Below are 15,888 nucleotides of genomic sequence, written 5' to 3' on the forward strand. Positions count from 1 at the left end.
ACAGGGAAATGGTTTGGTTGGTTTGGTTATAATTAGTTAAAACATATATTCTTGACCAAAAGATTAGAGATTCAAAGTTTTAGACAACTAAATTATTACGAAAAAAAAAATGCATGACATAAAAAGGAACAGAAACAGAGTAGGGTTCCTAGAAGTCAAATTTCACTTCACTCACCTAAAGAAATGGATCAGATTCAAATAAAAATGAAGCTAAGAATGCAGGGGAAAATGAGGTGAAATCAGAAGCATGACCTTTCTCCTCAATCCCTCGATCTCGTCTTCTCCAAACTCTGTCCCTTGTCTATTTGTGTTGTTCTTTCATTGAATGCCCCAACTCCCCTTCAGAACTTGGAACATTGTATTACACATGGCTCCCCTACACTAGCCCTCATCAAATTAGGTCTTTGTGCAATCAATCTACCATCTTGACGCTGAGGCGTTGCTCTGCAATGTGCAGTGTGCGTGCTACTATGTCAGCTACCTCTCTTTTCAGAAAGTTTCTAGTTTCTTGGTCAATTTTCATTGTTTTACATACCTGCAATGGAAGAATACAATTCTAGCAAATTATGAGGTGAGATAATGACTGGAATAGGATTAGTATAGGAAAGGGGTGAAGTATAGATGGAGGAAAGTTAAAAAAAGAGAACAAGTACACGGATATATAACACACACCATGTGAGAGCTGTAAAACTCAAGAAGTAAAAGATTCAAAATCATGGATTGTGTCTGAGAAAATCTCTTTTTTCATTCTTGAATGGGTGCCCAAGGAGAGTGATTGTAAAGGCCCGGATCCACCGCTAGCAGATATTGTCCTCTTTGGGCTTTCCCTTTCGGGCTTCCCCTCAAGGCTTTAAAATGCGTCTTCTAGGGGAAGGTTTCCATACCCTTATAAATTGTGGTTTGTTCTCCTCCCCAACCAATGTGGGACATCATGATCCACCCCCTTTCGGGGCCCAGCGTCCTCGCTGGCACTCTTTCCTTCCTCCGATCGATGTGGGACCGCCCCCAAATCCACCCCCTTTGGGGCCCAGCGTCCTTATTGGCACACCGCCTCGTGTCTACCCCCCTTCGGGGGACAACGAGAAGGCTGGCACATCGTCCAGTGTTTAGCTCTTATACCATTTGTAAAGGCCCAGATCCACCGCTAGCAGATATTGTCCTCTTTGGGCTTTCCCTTTGGGGCTTACCCTCAAGGCTTTAAAACGCGTCTTCTAGGGGAAGGTTTCCACACCCTTATAAATGGTGGTTTGTTCTCCTCCCCAACCAATGTAGGACATCACAGTGATATTCAAAAGAGACCATACATACATTGTTAGGTAATGCAATCGAGCAACCAAAACTGTGTAATGAAATCCTAAAAGGAATTAGCAAAGAACAAGATATGACGAGGTGACTGAGATTCAGGGCCATTTTTTGCACATAATACAGCAGCTAGGAGATAAAGAAATGCCCGCTGATTCACGCTGGAGCTCATCTTGTGTGTTCAAGCAAGTATGACTAAGTTACACATAAAGAACTCAACTTTTTTTTTTTTTTTGGATAATACCCCTCAAGATCATCTTCTGTAAGTTTTCTTTGCTATGCTCGATGAAGCCAGGGTTCTGGACAGAGATAGATGAGAAGCCATTCTTGTATAAATTCCAGACCCATAAATCCTCCCGATCAATTAATTCAACTTTCGAAAGAGCATTGGATAATCGAGCCTAGGCGTCTTCCAAGACTTAAATTCCAAGATGGTGTAACATAAAACCACAATTCAGAGATGACTTGAGAGCATATATGGAAGGGTAGTCATCCCTGAAAGTTCTATTCTACAACCAAAAGTCTGTCAAGAACCGAGAGCTTTGACCTCGGGTAGGCTATCACCTCTAATCTATCAATGTATTTCCAGGAACCCTTTATCTATGGAATGGAAGTATGATCTGGCTTTTGATCATAGTGTATTAATCCATACTTTGAGGCAATCATTTTTCTCCACAATGACTACTTGAATGTCATTAAATTGACCAAAACACAACCCATTTAAGGCAGCACTATATGAGGAGTGCTTCCAAGGGAAAAAGACATGTAAATAACATCAAATCAATAAGAGAATGCGTTTTATTTTCTTAAAGCAACTCAATTAACGAATTGTTCACAATGCCAAACCACTTCAGAGAAGTTGAATTGGGAGAAGCCATGGGATTAAGTGCGGGTCAATCTATTGGTGAACCGGGCACTCAACTAGCATTAGGAATCTTTTATACTTGTAGATATTGCAAAATATACAAGAACTCCTAATGGAAGAATAAAATTCTATCAGGAATTGCCTGCTCATCTTATATTTTGCCACCTAACCAATCAGCCTTTTATGAGATTTTTTTTTCCCTTTGGAACGAAATTTTTGAGAGATTTTTGTTTTCCATGCAGAAAATAAATACAAATAAGATCAAAGTGTGCAAGAGAGTGACCTTTTCAATCGCCCCTTTTTTAGGGAAGGATACAGCCAAGAGCAGCCATTGCATTGGACCATGATACACAGCACTCAAGCATACCCCACAAATCCTTATCTGACGGTCCAGATATAGACATGGGCAACACTAACCCTGCATCGCCAGTATTCTGTGAACATTAGTGCTAATCAATTATATTATAGATATCATACAAGTTCAATCTACACGGAAAATGTATGCATCTGCAATTTGCTGGTAATAATTTCATTCTTCTGAAAACTAAATGCTTGGAAATTTTCCTAAAGGATGCACATATGGATCAATAAGACTGGAAGCCAGGTAAACAAGTAAATTATGGAAAATCAACATGATAATCATAACCCCCAAGAGGTGGATCTAGTGGTAAAGTTTTAGAATATCTGAGTTACCCTTCCTGAGTTCCAGCCTCAAAGTAGAAAACTTAATAACTTAATATATTAAAATCCTCAGTGTCACTTAGAACTAACCTTGGGATGGGCGAAAGTCTATCCAAGGATTTTTAGGGCAGTCATGATCATAAAACATGATCATTGAACCATGATAACATATGATAGTTTTTGTTACAACAAAGTATCTTATGACAGCCATGAACAAATATAGTAAAACAGTAAATATAAATTAGTGTGTAACTATAAGTCCAGAACATGTTTTGCCCTTTCCATGACATCCGTACTATAAAAAATATAGTAAGGAAAGCAGCCGAAGTATTGGACTTACCACATACACAAATAAATCCTCAGTGAGGCAATTATTCCTTAATATTGGGGATCTACTTTCCAAGCTTAGACTTGTAAAATTTTGCATTTGAAATATCACCAACTTTCCCTTTCTCTATTTTCCTGTAGAGACTCACTATCTTCTTGTCCAATTCATAATATTCTTCCATCTTCTTCATAGGTTTCAAATCCAAGTCAATGAAGTGTGCCTGAAATACAGTAAGCAAATAACTTCCCACATCACAAATAATTGACACCTTAAAGAGGAGAAAACCTAAATAAACTGGTAATCACTTCTTTTTGTGCATTTAGATTTGAACTGAATTGGTTTCCAAAAACACGGTTGATTGAAGTAAAGCTCATAATTGAAGCAGATGGAAAATAGTTTACAATAGCTAAAAGAGATGCAGTATCTAAATATCATTGAAAAGAAAAGATCCATATATATTGGTTGACCTGACAAATCATTAATAACATAAGTTGCATAAGCAAATTTCATTATAATAATGCCAAATAGTTGGTGTGATGCTTGCTTGATTCAATGTTCATCAACTGTTTCTGAAAGCCAATTCTTTTTGTTCCTCGTAAATATACCTCAAATTTCTTTTGGAGAAGTTATAATATAAAATGCTTTCAAATAATCTGGCATCCCTGTGAAATGAACAGAATGAAAAAAAATGAATTACAGGTACCTTATAATCAAAAAATTTCCCTGATTCAAGGCGTATTGTGTTATTTGAAGAGCCCCATTCTTCACATACTCTTCGCCTAAAACTAATCATCAAGCTACAGTCTTTAGCAGTAGCAGCTATCAAAAAGTTTTTGACAATCTTTAAGCTTTGATCAAGAGGGAGGGAATGCAAAGAGGCATATCTATGCAATTCTTCAGCTTCATTCAACTGTCCACAAACCACACAAGGCTCTGAAATTACATCATAATATGCATGAATAGCACCTTCTATGTCCAAACTATCAAGCTTCTGGACTTCAAGAAGTCGATCCAGAACTCCAGATTTGTATAAAGTTTCAGTGACAAGCTGTAACAAGCTAGTTGTACACAGACCAATATCTGCTCGAACGTCAGACTTGAGTGCATCTTCAAATGCTTCTCCAACAATCACGTCAGTATTTTCTGCAGAACCACCCAAGGCCCCAAATATAAGAGAGCCATTCAAGAACACACGAAAGTTGTTTTGAGGGGTGGAAAAAAGATCCTTGACTGCTTTAAGTATACGATCCTTGGAACCCGAGAAGAGATCTAGAGGATCATAATCACTGAACTCCGATATCTACAAAATAAATAAAATTCAACAACAGTGAAAACTAAATTATTAACAAATTAAAGCAGCGAGATTAATTAAAATAAGGTTAAATTGCAAATTTGGTCTCAATAATTGGGAGAGTTAAAGTTTAGTCCTTGTGATTTTAAAAGTAAGACTTTCGTCCTTATGATGTGATAAATCCCCAATTTATGAAGATTTTATCAAACCATATGATTAATTCTAACATTTAAAACTAGATAAACTAAATTCCTACTTTCTCCAAACCATAGAGACCAAATTTGCAATTTAACTTTAAAATGATACTCTAAAAGAGTTTTTTTTTTTTTTTTAATAAATAAATAAATAAGAGATAAGAACCTCATTATCAACAAACGAAGAACACACAGGCCTAAAGGGTTTAGGGATGAGAGATCCCAAAGCCTAATTTGGAGGGTTGAAGAAAGATTACCTCTTCTTGATGCAGCTTAAGGGCTTGGTGCATTCTGAAACGAGTCATACACCGTTTAACAGCATTTCCATGGGTTATGAACCTTGAGAATGGGATAAACCCACATTTGGGCTTTGGGGGAAAGAGGAAAACAAAACACAAAATTTAAAAGTGAACCACTTTTAATCATTCATTGGAGCAATGCTGGCAGAACTAAACTACTTGATGCCTAAAAAACCAAAATAAATACCTAAAAGTAAGAAGTACCTTTATTTCAACAGATATGCAAGGTTCCCCATCTAAAGCACCTGAAATAGAGAGAGAATAAAATTCAATCACCAGGATGAAATAATGCAAACAAGTGAAAACTAACAATCAGGGGAAATTAACAAGGACGTCACCATCGGCCTGAGATCACGGCTGCAAGTGAGGCCAGGCAATTGGTGAGATAACATTCCATTCCCAACAGAAATCAAGAGTGGGAAACAGAAATATATTCGAGTGTTCTTCATATTCTAAATCCATTGGCTTATATTTTTCAAGAGCATGCAGAAGATGGATGCAGTCTATCAACACAATCATATACAGCACAACAATCAACCATTCATCAAGATCATAGGTTGAAAAGTTATCCCGAATATCTAAATGTCTATAGTAAACTATAAAACAACTCAGAAGATGCAGTCTTTTTATTTTTCTGAGAAAAAGGAGAGAGATAGAGGGAGAGAATGAAACCAAAATGCCACAACACATTAGTCATTAAAGAACCTATCTCACTTCAAAACTAGCCCTCCTACACCAAGATAAGTCGACAGATTTAAATCAATGGACATAAGACGCCCCAATATATCAATGAGTTCAGCTACAATTTACCATTATTGTGAACATTTCTAAGCTAATCTACAAAACAGCCCCAAATGCCCAACGGTGACCCCCACCCTTTATCTCCAAATACAAGAAAGGGAGGAGGGGGGAGCATAGACGTATAATGGGGGCAGATGTCATGGGTGGTAGATACCAAAATGGATAGAAGATTAATTTTTGCATCTAGATGAGAACTTCAAATTATTGTAGAATTTTCATTTTAAACGTGGGGGAAGTAGAGATAGCAAGGTTGATTTAATTCGGGCAATGGAAGAACCATATTCCTGGAAGGTATATGCAGCAACTACATTTTCAATACATTGGGAAATAGTTTATAATATATGGCGAGGCTGATTGATGTTTGCTACTGGTAAGGTTAATAGTGAGTTGAGATAGGTAAGGTGGTTAGGCTGCCATGTACATTCTGCTAGTTACTCCTATATTTCTGTTAGACTCTTGTCTCCCTTATCATTTACCCGGGACCAAACAAAAAAGACAACTGTTAATTAGTGAGCAGCATATTAAAGAACGGAAGAGTGTGGGCTCAATGCACCAAACCACTTGAATGCTTGGGGAAGCCTTGTAATATTCCTTCCAAAATGATGCAATTCTATTATTTCTTCGATTTCTTAGCTACTAGCAGCTCCCCACTTAAAATAAATCAAGCCAAGGAAGTAGTTTTATATTTCTCTTTCAAAGAAGAAGTTGCTATCATGTGAACCTACTAGGAAACCCTGTTCGTATAATGTGCAAAGGCTCTATCTGCACCTTGGTGTTCATTTCTTGGGGAGAAGGGACCATTGGGAACAAAACAAAAACAAGTCATGCTACTTTGAAAGAAAATAGTAGAATAATTGCATGAAAGACCATGTCTGAATCAACAAGTGGACTAGAATGTAGACAGCTTCTTCACCTTGTCCTGAAGTGAACAAATGGCAAGTCCACACAGACTACAAATGCACGCTGTCCGCTTCTATATAACAAAATGCAGAGGTACAACAGTATTTAATAGAAAAGCTGTAGAAAAACTATTATTACCGTGAGGGAATATGGAATGATCAGATAGAATAAGAGCATAATCACGTTGTGTATCAATCTTTCCAGTATTTACCCTCCAAGATGGCCGTTGACTACGTACTTCCTTCTCTGCCAACTCTAAAAACTCTCTGCTTACTTTGACAAGTTTCTGCAAGTGTAAATGAATACCATGCTCAGAAATTTATATCAAGTCCACAAGGTAAGTTATCACAGCCTCAACAACAGTTCATGTATTCACTTTTAATGGTAGAATTAGACGAAATGAAAAAGGTATACAATCAGCTGTATTTCCGGAAATTTATCAACCCACTTAAAGAGGAAAAGAAAAACATACACCAGCATCGACGTGTTTGGAACCTAATAAGGGGCTCATTACATGCTGCACAAAGGTTTGGGCAGCAATGTCCCTGTCAGTACATGAGACAAGGTTTCCTATGTCACCCCACAACAAGTATTCGTACTTGGTAAATGCAGTTGGACTCCTCGCACGTTGTGACCCATTGATGGGAGCCTTTTGAATACGCATAACTTTTCCAATCTACACCAAGAAGAATAGTTAGTCCCAAAAAAGTTACAAATCCCCAGTTCAATATTCTCTCCTTTCTAGATTGAATTTAAATCATCCCTTCACTTAGATCTTAACAATATCCTAGCTATCCAATGCCCCATTTCCCGACCACACTTGCAACTACAGAAAAGTCTCAGCGACAATGTATAAACTGCCAAATTCATCCTAATGACAGACCAATGAGAGAAAGGGGCCACAAATTCAACATACAAAAGCTGGAGAGGAGCCAGTATAAGCAAGAACAATATTAGCGGCTCCTTCGCCTCTATAAACCCAATCCACAGCATCCTTCTCTTTTAATACAATCTCCATCCCGTGCGTTCGTCCTCTGAAATTGTTCCAACCGTCAAAAAAAAAAAAAAATGACGCAACAACATCCCAATAATGAATCATCCACAAATTCGAAAAAGATTCAAATACCTGATCTGAAAATCGCACATTGTCCGCAGGTACCGGGTGATATAAACCCTAGATATTCCGAGAAATCCCACATTCCACAATGCAGCTATGATTTAATACAATAAACAACCTCAAAATAATCGCGAGAAGAATGTGAAAAAGAATTGAACCAGACAGAGTTTAACGAGATTGGGATTGGAATTTCGGGGACGGAGGTGCAACGATCAGCTCAGCGGGACTTGTCGATCAAATACAGCGGATGAGATCTGAAAGAGGGAAAGGCAATTTTTGGATTACAGGGATGCGATGTTTTTGTTCTACGCAATCTGGCGGGGTTTTGGGAAGATTTATCATATAAATATAAATAAAATATTATATTCAATATTTATTTCTCTTTTTTTTTTAATATTAAATATAAAAATGAGTTGTTATAAATAACAACTTCAAAAACTAAATTGTTATTTTCTTAAAAATTCACCAATTAAAAGTATTTTATTTTATTTTATTTTATTATTATTATTAAAACAAAAAAATTAATTAATTTTGTATCTAATTAATTAATGAAATTATCAACAATAATCTATTAAATTAAAAATCAAAATTTCTCGAAAATATTTATTAGATGCTTTTTTTGGAGTATAAAAACAAAATAAATATAACTTATTATTTTTGGTGAAATTCTTTGAAGTTAGTTTTAACGTACCCGATCTCATTTTCTCATATTGTTGATTCTTTGGTTGTGCAGGGAGCTTGTCGATCTTTAGTTGGTGAATCCATGGCGGAGTTATCAAACCTTGGTTCAAGCAACAATGAAATGAAGAACAAGAAGAAGAGTGCTGGTGTGTAAGCTTGTCGATGAAGATCTGTGCGCTGAAGGAGAATCCATTCGATGGAACGTAAGGGAGAAGAGCGTCGTATTGGCCTGGCTCGTTCACTCGCGATTGGAAAGGTAGTGTATAATTATTGTGAATTGTTTGATTTTGATTTACTTTATGTGAGTGTTGTTTCTTCCTTTGGTTTGATCGTTAGGTTTTTTTTTTTTTTTTCTTCTTTTGTGTGTGTTTTGTGATGCAGAGGAAAATGATGCTGTTGATGGAGTACGAGCAAAGCGGGAAGGCTACGGAATTTTCCGATGAGCGAATTGAGGAATGGGACGAAGAGCTTGGGAATTTGACGAGGCTAGTTTACGTCCGCAGTGCGAATGGAAGGTGAGTGCATTGGTCTGTTTCGAGCATTTGGTTCTAGCATCATTTACTGTTATCTGTTCTGATTGCATTTTTTCTTTAGCTAAAACTGAACAAGAGCAGAAAATTTAACTTATCAAATGGAGAAGAGGATGATTATCCTGGAAGCCAAAGTCTTGGCGTATGCTTGAGAAACTTTTTAAAAACATGAGCCAGAAAATTCTTGAAAACAATTTGAGAGAAAACAATGTTATAGGCTAAAGGCGAATAAGCAACAATGATGATTTTGATAGCATATAACTCGGGTAGGAAGAATTGACAACTAGTCACATCTAGTATATTTTGGGGCATTTTAGCAGGCGGATGTAAACATAATTTTGGTGACCAGTCATGCACCCTCTATATTGACACAACAAGAAATAGTAAAGCTCTATCTTACATGAAAGGAAGTAAAAGGGATATGGAACGAGCATGTAACCATGGACAACACGTCTTGAACAACCATGACCAAGACATCCGTCATGCGGTTACTAGCTACACGCCTTAGACAAGCATGACCATGAAGGTTCTTTATGACCAAGGTGTTCACTTGCGCTCATTTATCTAATTAGGTGCCTGATCTTACCGATGGATCTTACATGTAAATACTAAATTTCTAGAAAATTGGTGTTTATTACGAAACAAACAGCCTTTTTCATGAATCATGAATATGGTCTTGAATGCATCTTACTTTATGTTTGGAATGTACAAATACGTTCTGATTGTTATTGGGTTGCTTTCTAACCATTGGTATTAATGTCTGGGTTCAGAGATTCAATGGCATTCTTTTGCAATATTTTTCTGTATCAGCAAATAAGAAGCCAGCCATTAAATGTGGAGCTACTAAATTTGCTTCTCAAGCCATCAACAATTTTGTGTTGATAATAAGAATCCAGGTTCATTTGCTTGCTCCTGTAGTATATGCACTTAAATACTTATGTACATAACTGAATTTCAACTTTTCTTGCGGAGAATAGCTCGTGGCCTTCTTCCAAAACTCTGATTCTCTCGAGGCATTGGTCAATGATATTTCCTTGCTCTGACTACCCATACGGGTCTATTATAGTATATGGATATGGTTGGGTGCCTTATCCTTATAATACTATTGATACGATTCACTTTGTAATTGCTATAAATGATTTGATCCAAATCGTTCATGTGGATGGAGACATGTGAGTGGGGCATCCTATACAAGAAGTTTGTATAAGACTGGACCAAGAATCTCATTTTAAACTACTCCAAATGAAAAAGAAGCGGTCAAACTCTTCGTTGTTGAAGGGCAGAAGAGATTCGATTGGATTCGATAGAACACTCCCTTTGTTGATGAGTCGGGGAAAAAAGCACTATCCCTCATCAACCTATCTCGAATTTCCTAAATCTCACCAAATTGTTGTTTTCAGAAGCTACTTCTACATAATCCAGTTGTAAAAAAATCTCTCTAGGGTAGGAGAAAGAACCTAACACAAACCAGACACTTCTTGGTGAAGGAACAATGGATGAACTGCTGGGATTTTGTGGATCTTACGTTTGTTGGGAGGAGAACAAAGCATTATTTATAAGGGTATAAAAACTTCTTCCTAGCAGGCGCGTTTTAAAAACCTTGAGGGAAGCCTGAAAGAGAAAACCCAAAGAGGACAATATTTGCTAGCGGTGGGCTTAGGCCGTTACAAATGGTATCAGAGCCAAACAACAGGCGATGTGCCAGCGAGGAGGCTGAACCCCGAAGGGGTAAACATGAGGCGGTGTGGCAGCAAGGACGCTGGGCCTCAAAGGGGGTGGATTGGGGGGTCCCACATCGATTGGAGAAAGGAACGAGTGCTAGCGAAGACGTTGGGCCCCAGAGGGGGTGGATTATGAGATCCCACATCGATTGAGGATGAGAACTAAGCATTTTTTATAAAGAGTGTGGAAACCTCTCCCTAGCCGACGTTTTAAAAATCCTGAGGGAAGTCGAAAGGGAAGGCCCAAAAAGGACAATATTGGCTGCAGATTCCAGTAGATATGTGCATCGTAGGAAAAGATGCTAAGAATAGTTCGTAATAATATATACATGCATATATTAGATAATGATATTTTATGCATTCAACAAGGATGATATCAATTCCACATCTTCCAACAATAGATGAAGGTTCGATCTTTGAAACTGCAGGGCTGGGTTGCAATTTCTTGTTCCTAATTCTTCCACAGGTTCGTTAGGGGCAGAGACTATGATCCAGATCGTGAACGAGCTCAAAAAAGAATGCTGCAGAAACTTGTAAAACGTGAAGCTAAAGGAGCAGCCCATGAGCTAAGGTGCAGAAAGTTTTATTCATATTTATTGTGTTTGTTTCTCATCCCGTTCATTGAATAGCTTCACAAGTTTGAAGCCTCTCTGTGGTTTAAGTCATACATTCAATAGTTTAGCGACACGGTGACTCCACCTTACATAGTTGAATCCCTTTGATTTTTGGTTGGTTGCTTCCCTCATGGATTGCGTCCCTGAGCACAAAATCGAAGCCTGTCATCATTTGTCTTCCACTTCAACAATGGAGAAATCTTTGGTGGATCCATTAGTTCATTGCTTCCTTTATACCATACAACAACCATCGCTCAATCCTACCATTATCTCCTCCCTCTGTCGGCCAATACTCCGATCAACATCTTTAAAATAGCTACAATAACCCTACCCTTTTGTACTCTGCCTCCCCTCAATCACAATCAAATCATGCCCTTTTCGCTCTTCTTTTGGTGCTTTCCGGCCGCCGCTTTCGGCGGAGCTGCCCTCTCGATCCTCATCGTTTTCCTATTTTCTGTGATGAGTAGCGCGCGGCGGCCGAGTTCTCATTCTCCTCCTCCTCCTGGAAGCAGAGGATTGCCTTTGATCGGAGAGACGATCCAATTCATGGCCGCCGTCAATAGCAGCAACGGCGTCTATGATTTCGTCAGAATCCGCTGCCTCCGGTAATCAAAATTTATATGTTTCTAGTTATATATTCTTCAATTTCTTTTAATTTTTGCTTAATAGTAGATGACATAATGTGGTGGGTTTGAACAGATATGGAAGATGTTTCAAGACTCGGATATTTGGGGAGACGCATGTGTTCGTATCAAGCACCGAGTCGGCGAAGCAGATACTCAACGACGGCGGAGTCAACTACACCAAGAAGTACACAAGGTCCATTGCAGAGCTAGTCGGGCATCGGAGTTTGCTTTGCGCCTCGCATCTTGACCACAAGTTCTTACGCAGCCATCTCATCAATCTATTCTCTACCAGTTTTTTGGCTTCCTTTGTCACGCAGTTCGATCAGCAGATCGTTGAGGCGCTTCGAGGCTGGGAAAGTGGATCCACCATTGTCCTCCTCAACCAAGCCCTCAAGGTAAATTTACCTTCACTCCTACAATCACTTTCATTTTGAGGATGGGCGGGAGACATTGACTCATTTAAGATGATCATTCACGAGGGCTTACGTTCAAAGTAGACAATATCATACAATTATGGAGATAAGTGATTCCTAATATAGTATCAGATCCATGCCCTTAATTTAGTCATGTCAATAGAATTCTCACGTATCAAACAAAGAAGTTGCTAGCCTCGAAGGTGTAGTCAAATTTGACTCAGGTGTCGAACAAAGGGTGTACTTTGTTCGAGGGCTCTAGAGGAAAGAGTCAAGCCTCGATTAAGGGGAAGTTGTTCGATGACTACATAGGCCTCAGAGGAGTCTCTATGGTGTACTTTGTTCGAGGGGAGGATTATTGGAAGGGAGTCCCACATTGGCTAATTTAGGGAATGATCATGGATTTATAAGTAAGGAATACATCTCCATTGGTATGAGACCTTTTAGGGAAGCTCAAAGCAAAACTTTAAAAGCTTATGCTCAAACTGGACAATATTTTACCACTATGGAGATTTGAGATATGTGATTACTAACATTTCCGTCTCTATTGTTTAACGAATTCAATTTTATTGATGAAGATAACATGCAAAGCAATGTGCAAAATGCTAATGAGCATACAAAACGACGACGAATTAGAGCTACTCCAAAAGGAGGTAGCTCATGTATGTGAAGCTATGCTTGCATTCCCATGGCGGTTTCCTGGGACAAGATTCCACAACGGCCTCAAGGTCTCCTCCATTTCTGCAACTCATTTTCTTCATTCCCTCCATTTTTTTTCCGTACTTCAACTCTGTAATTTCAGGCAAGAAGAAGAATCATTAAAATACTCGAAAAGACAATATGGGAGCGACGAAGATCAGAAGCTTGGCACGACGATTTCTTGCAACGGTTGTTGACGGAGGAGGGCGACGATAGTAGAGGAGCATTGTCGGATGTGGAGATCGGAGATAACATATTGACGATGTTGATCGCAGGACAAGATACGACGGCAAGTGCCATCACGTGGATGGTGAAGTTCTTGGACGAGAACCCAGATGTTCTTCAAAATTTGAAGGTAGGTTGTTTCGTACATTATCTCTCTATTTTAATCTTTAAACTTTTAAAATATCTACATGAACAAAAACGAAATAGGATGAACAATTTGAGGTACTGAACAAACAACGAGATCGTGATCGTGAGAATTGTTTCCTTACGTTGGAAGATCTTGCCAACATGTCTTATGCTTCTAAGGTATTAATTTTTTTCTTTTGGAAAAATTAATGTTGTCACAAATTTTCTTTTTAAATAATGTTATTATGAATTAATCAGGTAGTAAAAGAATCCTTGAGATTAGCATCGGTGGTGCCATGGTTCCCAAGGCTAGTCCTCCAAGACTCTCAAATTCAAGGTAATTTCATATTTTCTATTCATATTCTCCCATGTTCTTTCTTTTTTAGATTTTGAATCAATGTTTTACATTTCAAATTTGTTCGGTTTTAATTTTTAAACTTCTAAAACGTTCCCGTAGTCTTGAAACGTTCAAAAGTATCCATTTTAATCCTTCATGTGTTTTCGTCTAACATTTGTTTATCCTCATCCACGCCTTTGAGAACATGTTTTGAAAATATGTATCAATCGAAGTGCAGTATTATTAGTCGAGATTTTATATCTTTGAATAAAATGTTAGAGATTTGAATATCCTCCTCATTAAACTTAAAAAATAATAATTAATGGTAAGTTACCAACGTTGAAAGTCTAAAATAAAACAAATTTGTTTTGATTTTTATTTTTTTCATTTTTTTTTTTTTTTTTTTGGAATTCAAATAAATCCAAGTTTTATAGATTGAGTTTGTTCATGGATTACTTTAAATTAGAATCGAACTAGTCCAAATTTATTATAAATTTCAAAAAATACATGTTCTTATTTAAATTAATTTTTGAGTCCGTAACTTTTATTAAATGTTTGAAAATTTTATAGTTAATTAGGTTGAGTTAGATTTATTAGTTAATAATTAGGTTGGGTTAGATTCATTGGTATTTAATAAGAATATTACATTTTAGATTCATTGGGTGAATAATGAAAAAGTGGGTCTAAAAAAATATAAAAAATAATTATTATTTTAATATAAAGTATTAGTTAGATTAATGTTAGTAGTAGATAAATGATTAATTTGGGCAATGTTGATTGGAAATAGGTTACAAAGTCAACAAAGGTTGGAATGTCAACATTGATGTAAGGGCACTACACTCCCATCCTTCTATCTACCATCACCCTCTCATCTTCAATCCTTCCAGATTTGATGTAAGAATATTATTCTCTCTTTTTTTCTTTTTTTTTTTATTATACTGATAAATTTTAAAATATGTCAACAAAATTGAAAATTTCAAATAATTGTTTAAAAAAAAATATAAATATTGATAAGACATTTTATTCGACATTTTTTTAAATTAAAAAACCAGAAAAACCTGATAGACACCCATCTAGTTAGAGAATAAATTAAATTATATTATATATATATATGTATATATATACATGCACATATATTCATATATATATATAAATATATGTATATGTAAGATTGAAGGTAAAGATTTATGGTTAAATGTTGGTGTAGGAAGAAGCAAAGCCCTATAGTTTTCTAGCGTTTGGAATGGGAGGGAGGCAATGTCTAGGGATGAACCTGGCCAAAGCCATGATGCTTGTCTTTCTTCACCGCTTGGTGACTTCTTACAGGTGACCGACCAATTATACATTTTCTTTTTATTTTCATTTTCCCTTTTTTCTTTTCATGAAAAAATAAATTTTAGAAATTTGGACGCCAAACACGTTAATGAAAATGCAATTTTTGTTTTTCTTCTAAACGAATATGATATTGAGATTTTTTACCGGAACGCGATTGGTTTTTAAGATCGTTTCCCGTTTTAGGCCTTTTACCAGTTAGTCCCGGTAAAGCCCCCATACAGCGTATTTTTTTGAAACGAGACCCTCTGTAATGCAACATAAAGACTCCTTATTTTATTTAAATTTCATAAACCTAAATCAAAACTAAATGATAAGCGAAATCTAGTAAAGTATTGTACGACAAAACAAAGATTAATTAGATGACTTTGATCAATATACAGACTCTATTGTATCTTAATATGATACACAAAAGTAAGAATTCCTTTCTAGTCTTTATTTCTATCCAAAATTTCAAAATAATTTTGAAACATTTATTAAAAAATTATTTTTTAGAATTAAGTTAGCTTAATTCTTATTCTCCTTTAAAACGCTAATTAATTAATTAATTTTATGTAGATGGAAGGTGATCGACTCCGACCCGAGCATTGAGAAGTGGGCACTTTTTTCTAAACTTAAGAGCGGTTGTCCGATTATTGTCACACGTATTGAATCCTAAATTGCTCTATGTTATAATAATGCAATTAAAAACTTTTTTTTTACATTTTTTTTTACATTTTTTTTCTGTCAAAATATAGTTTTCATAAAAAAAATAAAATAAAATGTCATTCAAAATAAATAATAATTTTTTAATTTTTGTCTTATAT

The 15,888-nt window shown here is 36.7% G+C and overlaps 3 protein-coding genes across 5 annotated transcripts; 2 read left to right on the plus strand and 1 right to left on the minus strand.

Annotated features, from left to right (window-relative positions):
* Positions 1-21: 21 nt before the first annotated feature.
* On the minus strand, positions 22-8,095 carry LOC111799273 (inositol-pentakisphosphate 2-kinase). 3 transcript variants are annotated; one of them, XM_087125391.1, is made up of 10 exons: positions 7,788-8,095; positions 7,578-7,695; positions 7,176-7,337; positions 6,800-6,947; positions 5,165-5,205; positions 4,919-5,029; positions 3,880-4,476; positions 3,189-3,396; positions 2,451-2,585; positions 22-535 (listed from the first exon to the last, which is right to left on the minus strand). In XM_087125391.1, the coding sequence occupies exons 1-8, from the start codon at positions 7,805-7,807 to the stop codon at positions 3,241-3,243; spliced, it is 1,353 nt and encodes a 450-aa protein (XP_086981517.1). In that variant the 5' UTR covers positions 7,808-8,095; the 3' UTR covers positions 22-535; positions 2,451-2,585; positions 3,189-3,240. The 3 variants fall into 3 exon arrangements, with proteins under 3 accessions (XP_086981517.1, XP_023538518.2, XP_086981516.1); XM_023682750.2 differs by having other exon boundaries at positions 7,134-7,337; XM_087125390.1 differs by having other exon boundaries at positions 2,451-2,601; positions 7,134-7,337.
* A 337-nt stretch (positions 8,096-8,432) lies between these two features.
* Positions 8,433-10,196, plus strand: LOC147791587 (uncharacterized). Its single transcript, XM_087125695.1, has 4 exons — positions 8,433-8,715; positions 8,841-8,974; positions 9,760-9,884; positions 9,959-10,196. The coding sequence occupies exons 1-3, from the start codon at positions 8,656-8,658 to the stop codon at positions 9,869-9,871; spliced, it is 306 nt and encodes a 101-aa protein (XP_086981821.1). The 5' UTR covers positions 8,433-8,655; the 3' UTR covers positions 9,872-9,884; positions 9,959-10,196.
* Positions 10,197-11,021: 825 nt separating this feature from the next.
* CYP722A1 (cytochrome P450, family 722, subfamily A, polypeptide 1) lies at positions 11,022-15,783 on the plus strand. The gene is made up of 10 exons (XM_023681934.2): positions 11,022-11,281; positions 11,792-11,929; positions 12,024-12,345; positions 12,942-13,091; positions 13,166-13,417; positions 13,495-13,593; positions 13,672-13,750; positions 14,538-14,644; positions 14,958-15,076; positions 15,641-15,783. Exons 1-10 carry the CDS (start codon positions 11,229-11,231, stop codon positions 15,738-15,740), a joined length of 1,419 nt encoding a protein of 472 aa, XP_023537702.2. The 5' UTR covers positions 11,022-11,228; the 3' UTR covers positions 15,741-15,783.
* Positions 15,784-15,888: the final 105 nt, after the last annotated feature.

The sequence above is a fragment of the Cucurbita pepo genome, chromosome 7, assembly GCF_057944985.1.
Source record: "Cucurbita pepo subsp. pepo isolate OVF chromosome 7, ASM5794498v1, whole genome shotgun sequence".
Classification (NCBI taxonomy): domain Eukaryota; kingdom Viridiplantae; phylum Streptophyta; class Magnoliopsida; order Cucurbitales; family Cucurbitaceae; genus Cucurbita; species Cucurbita pepo.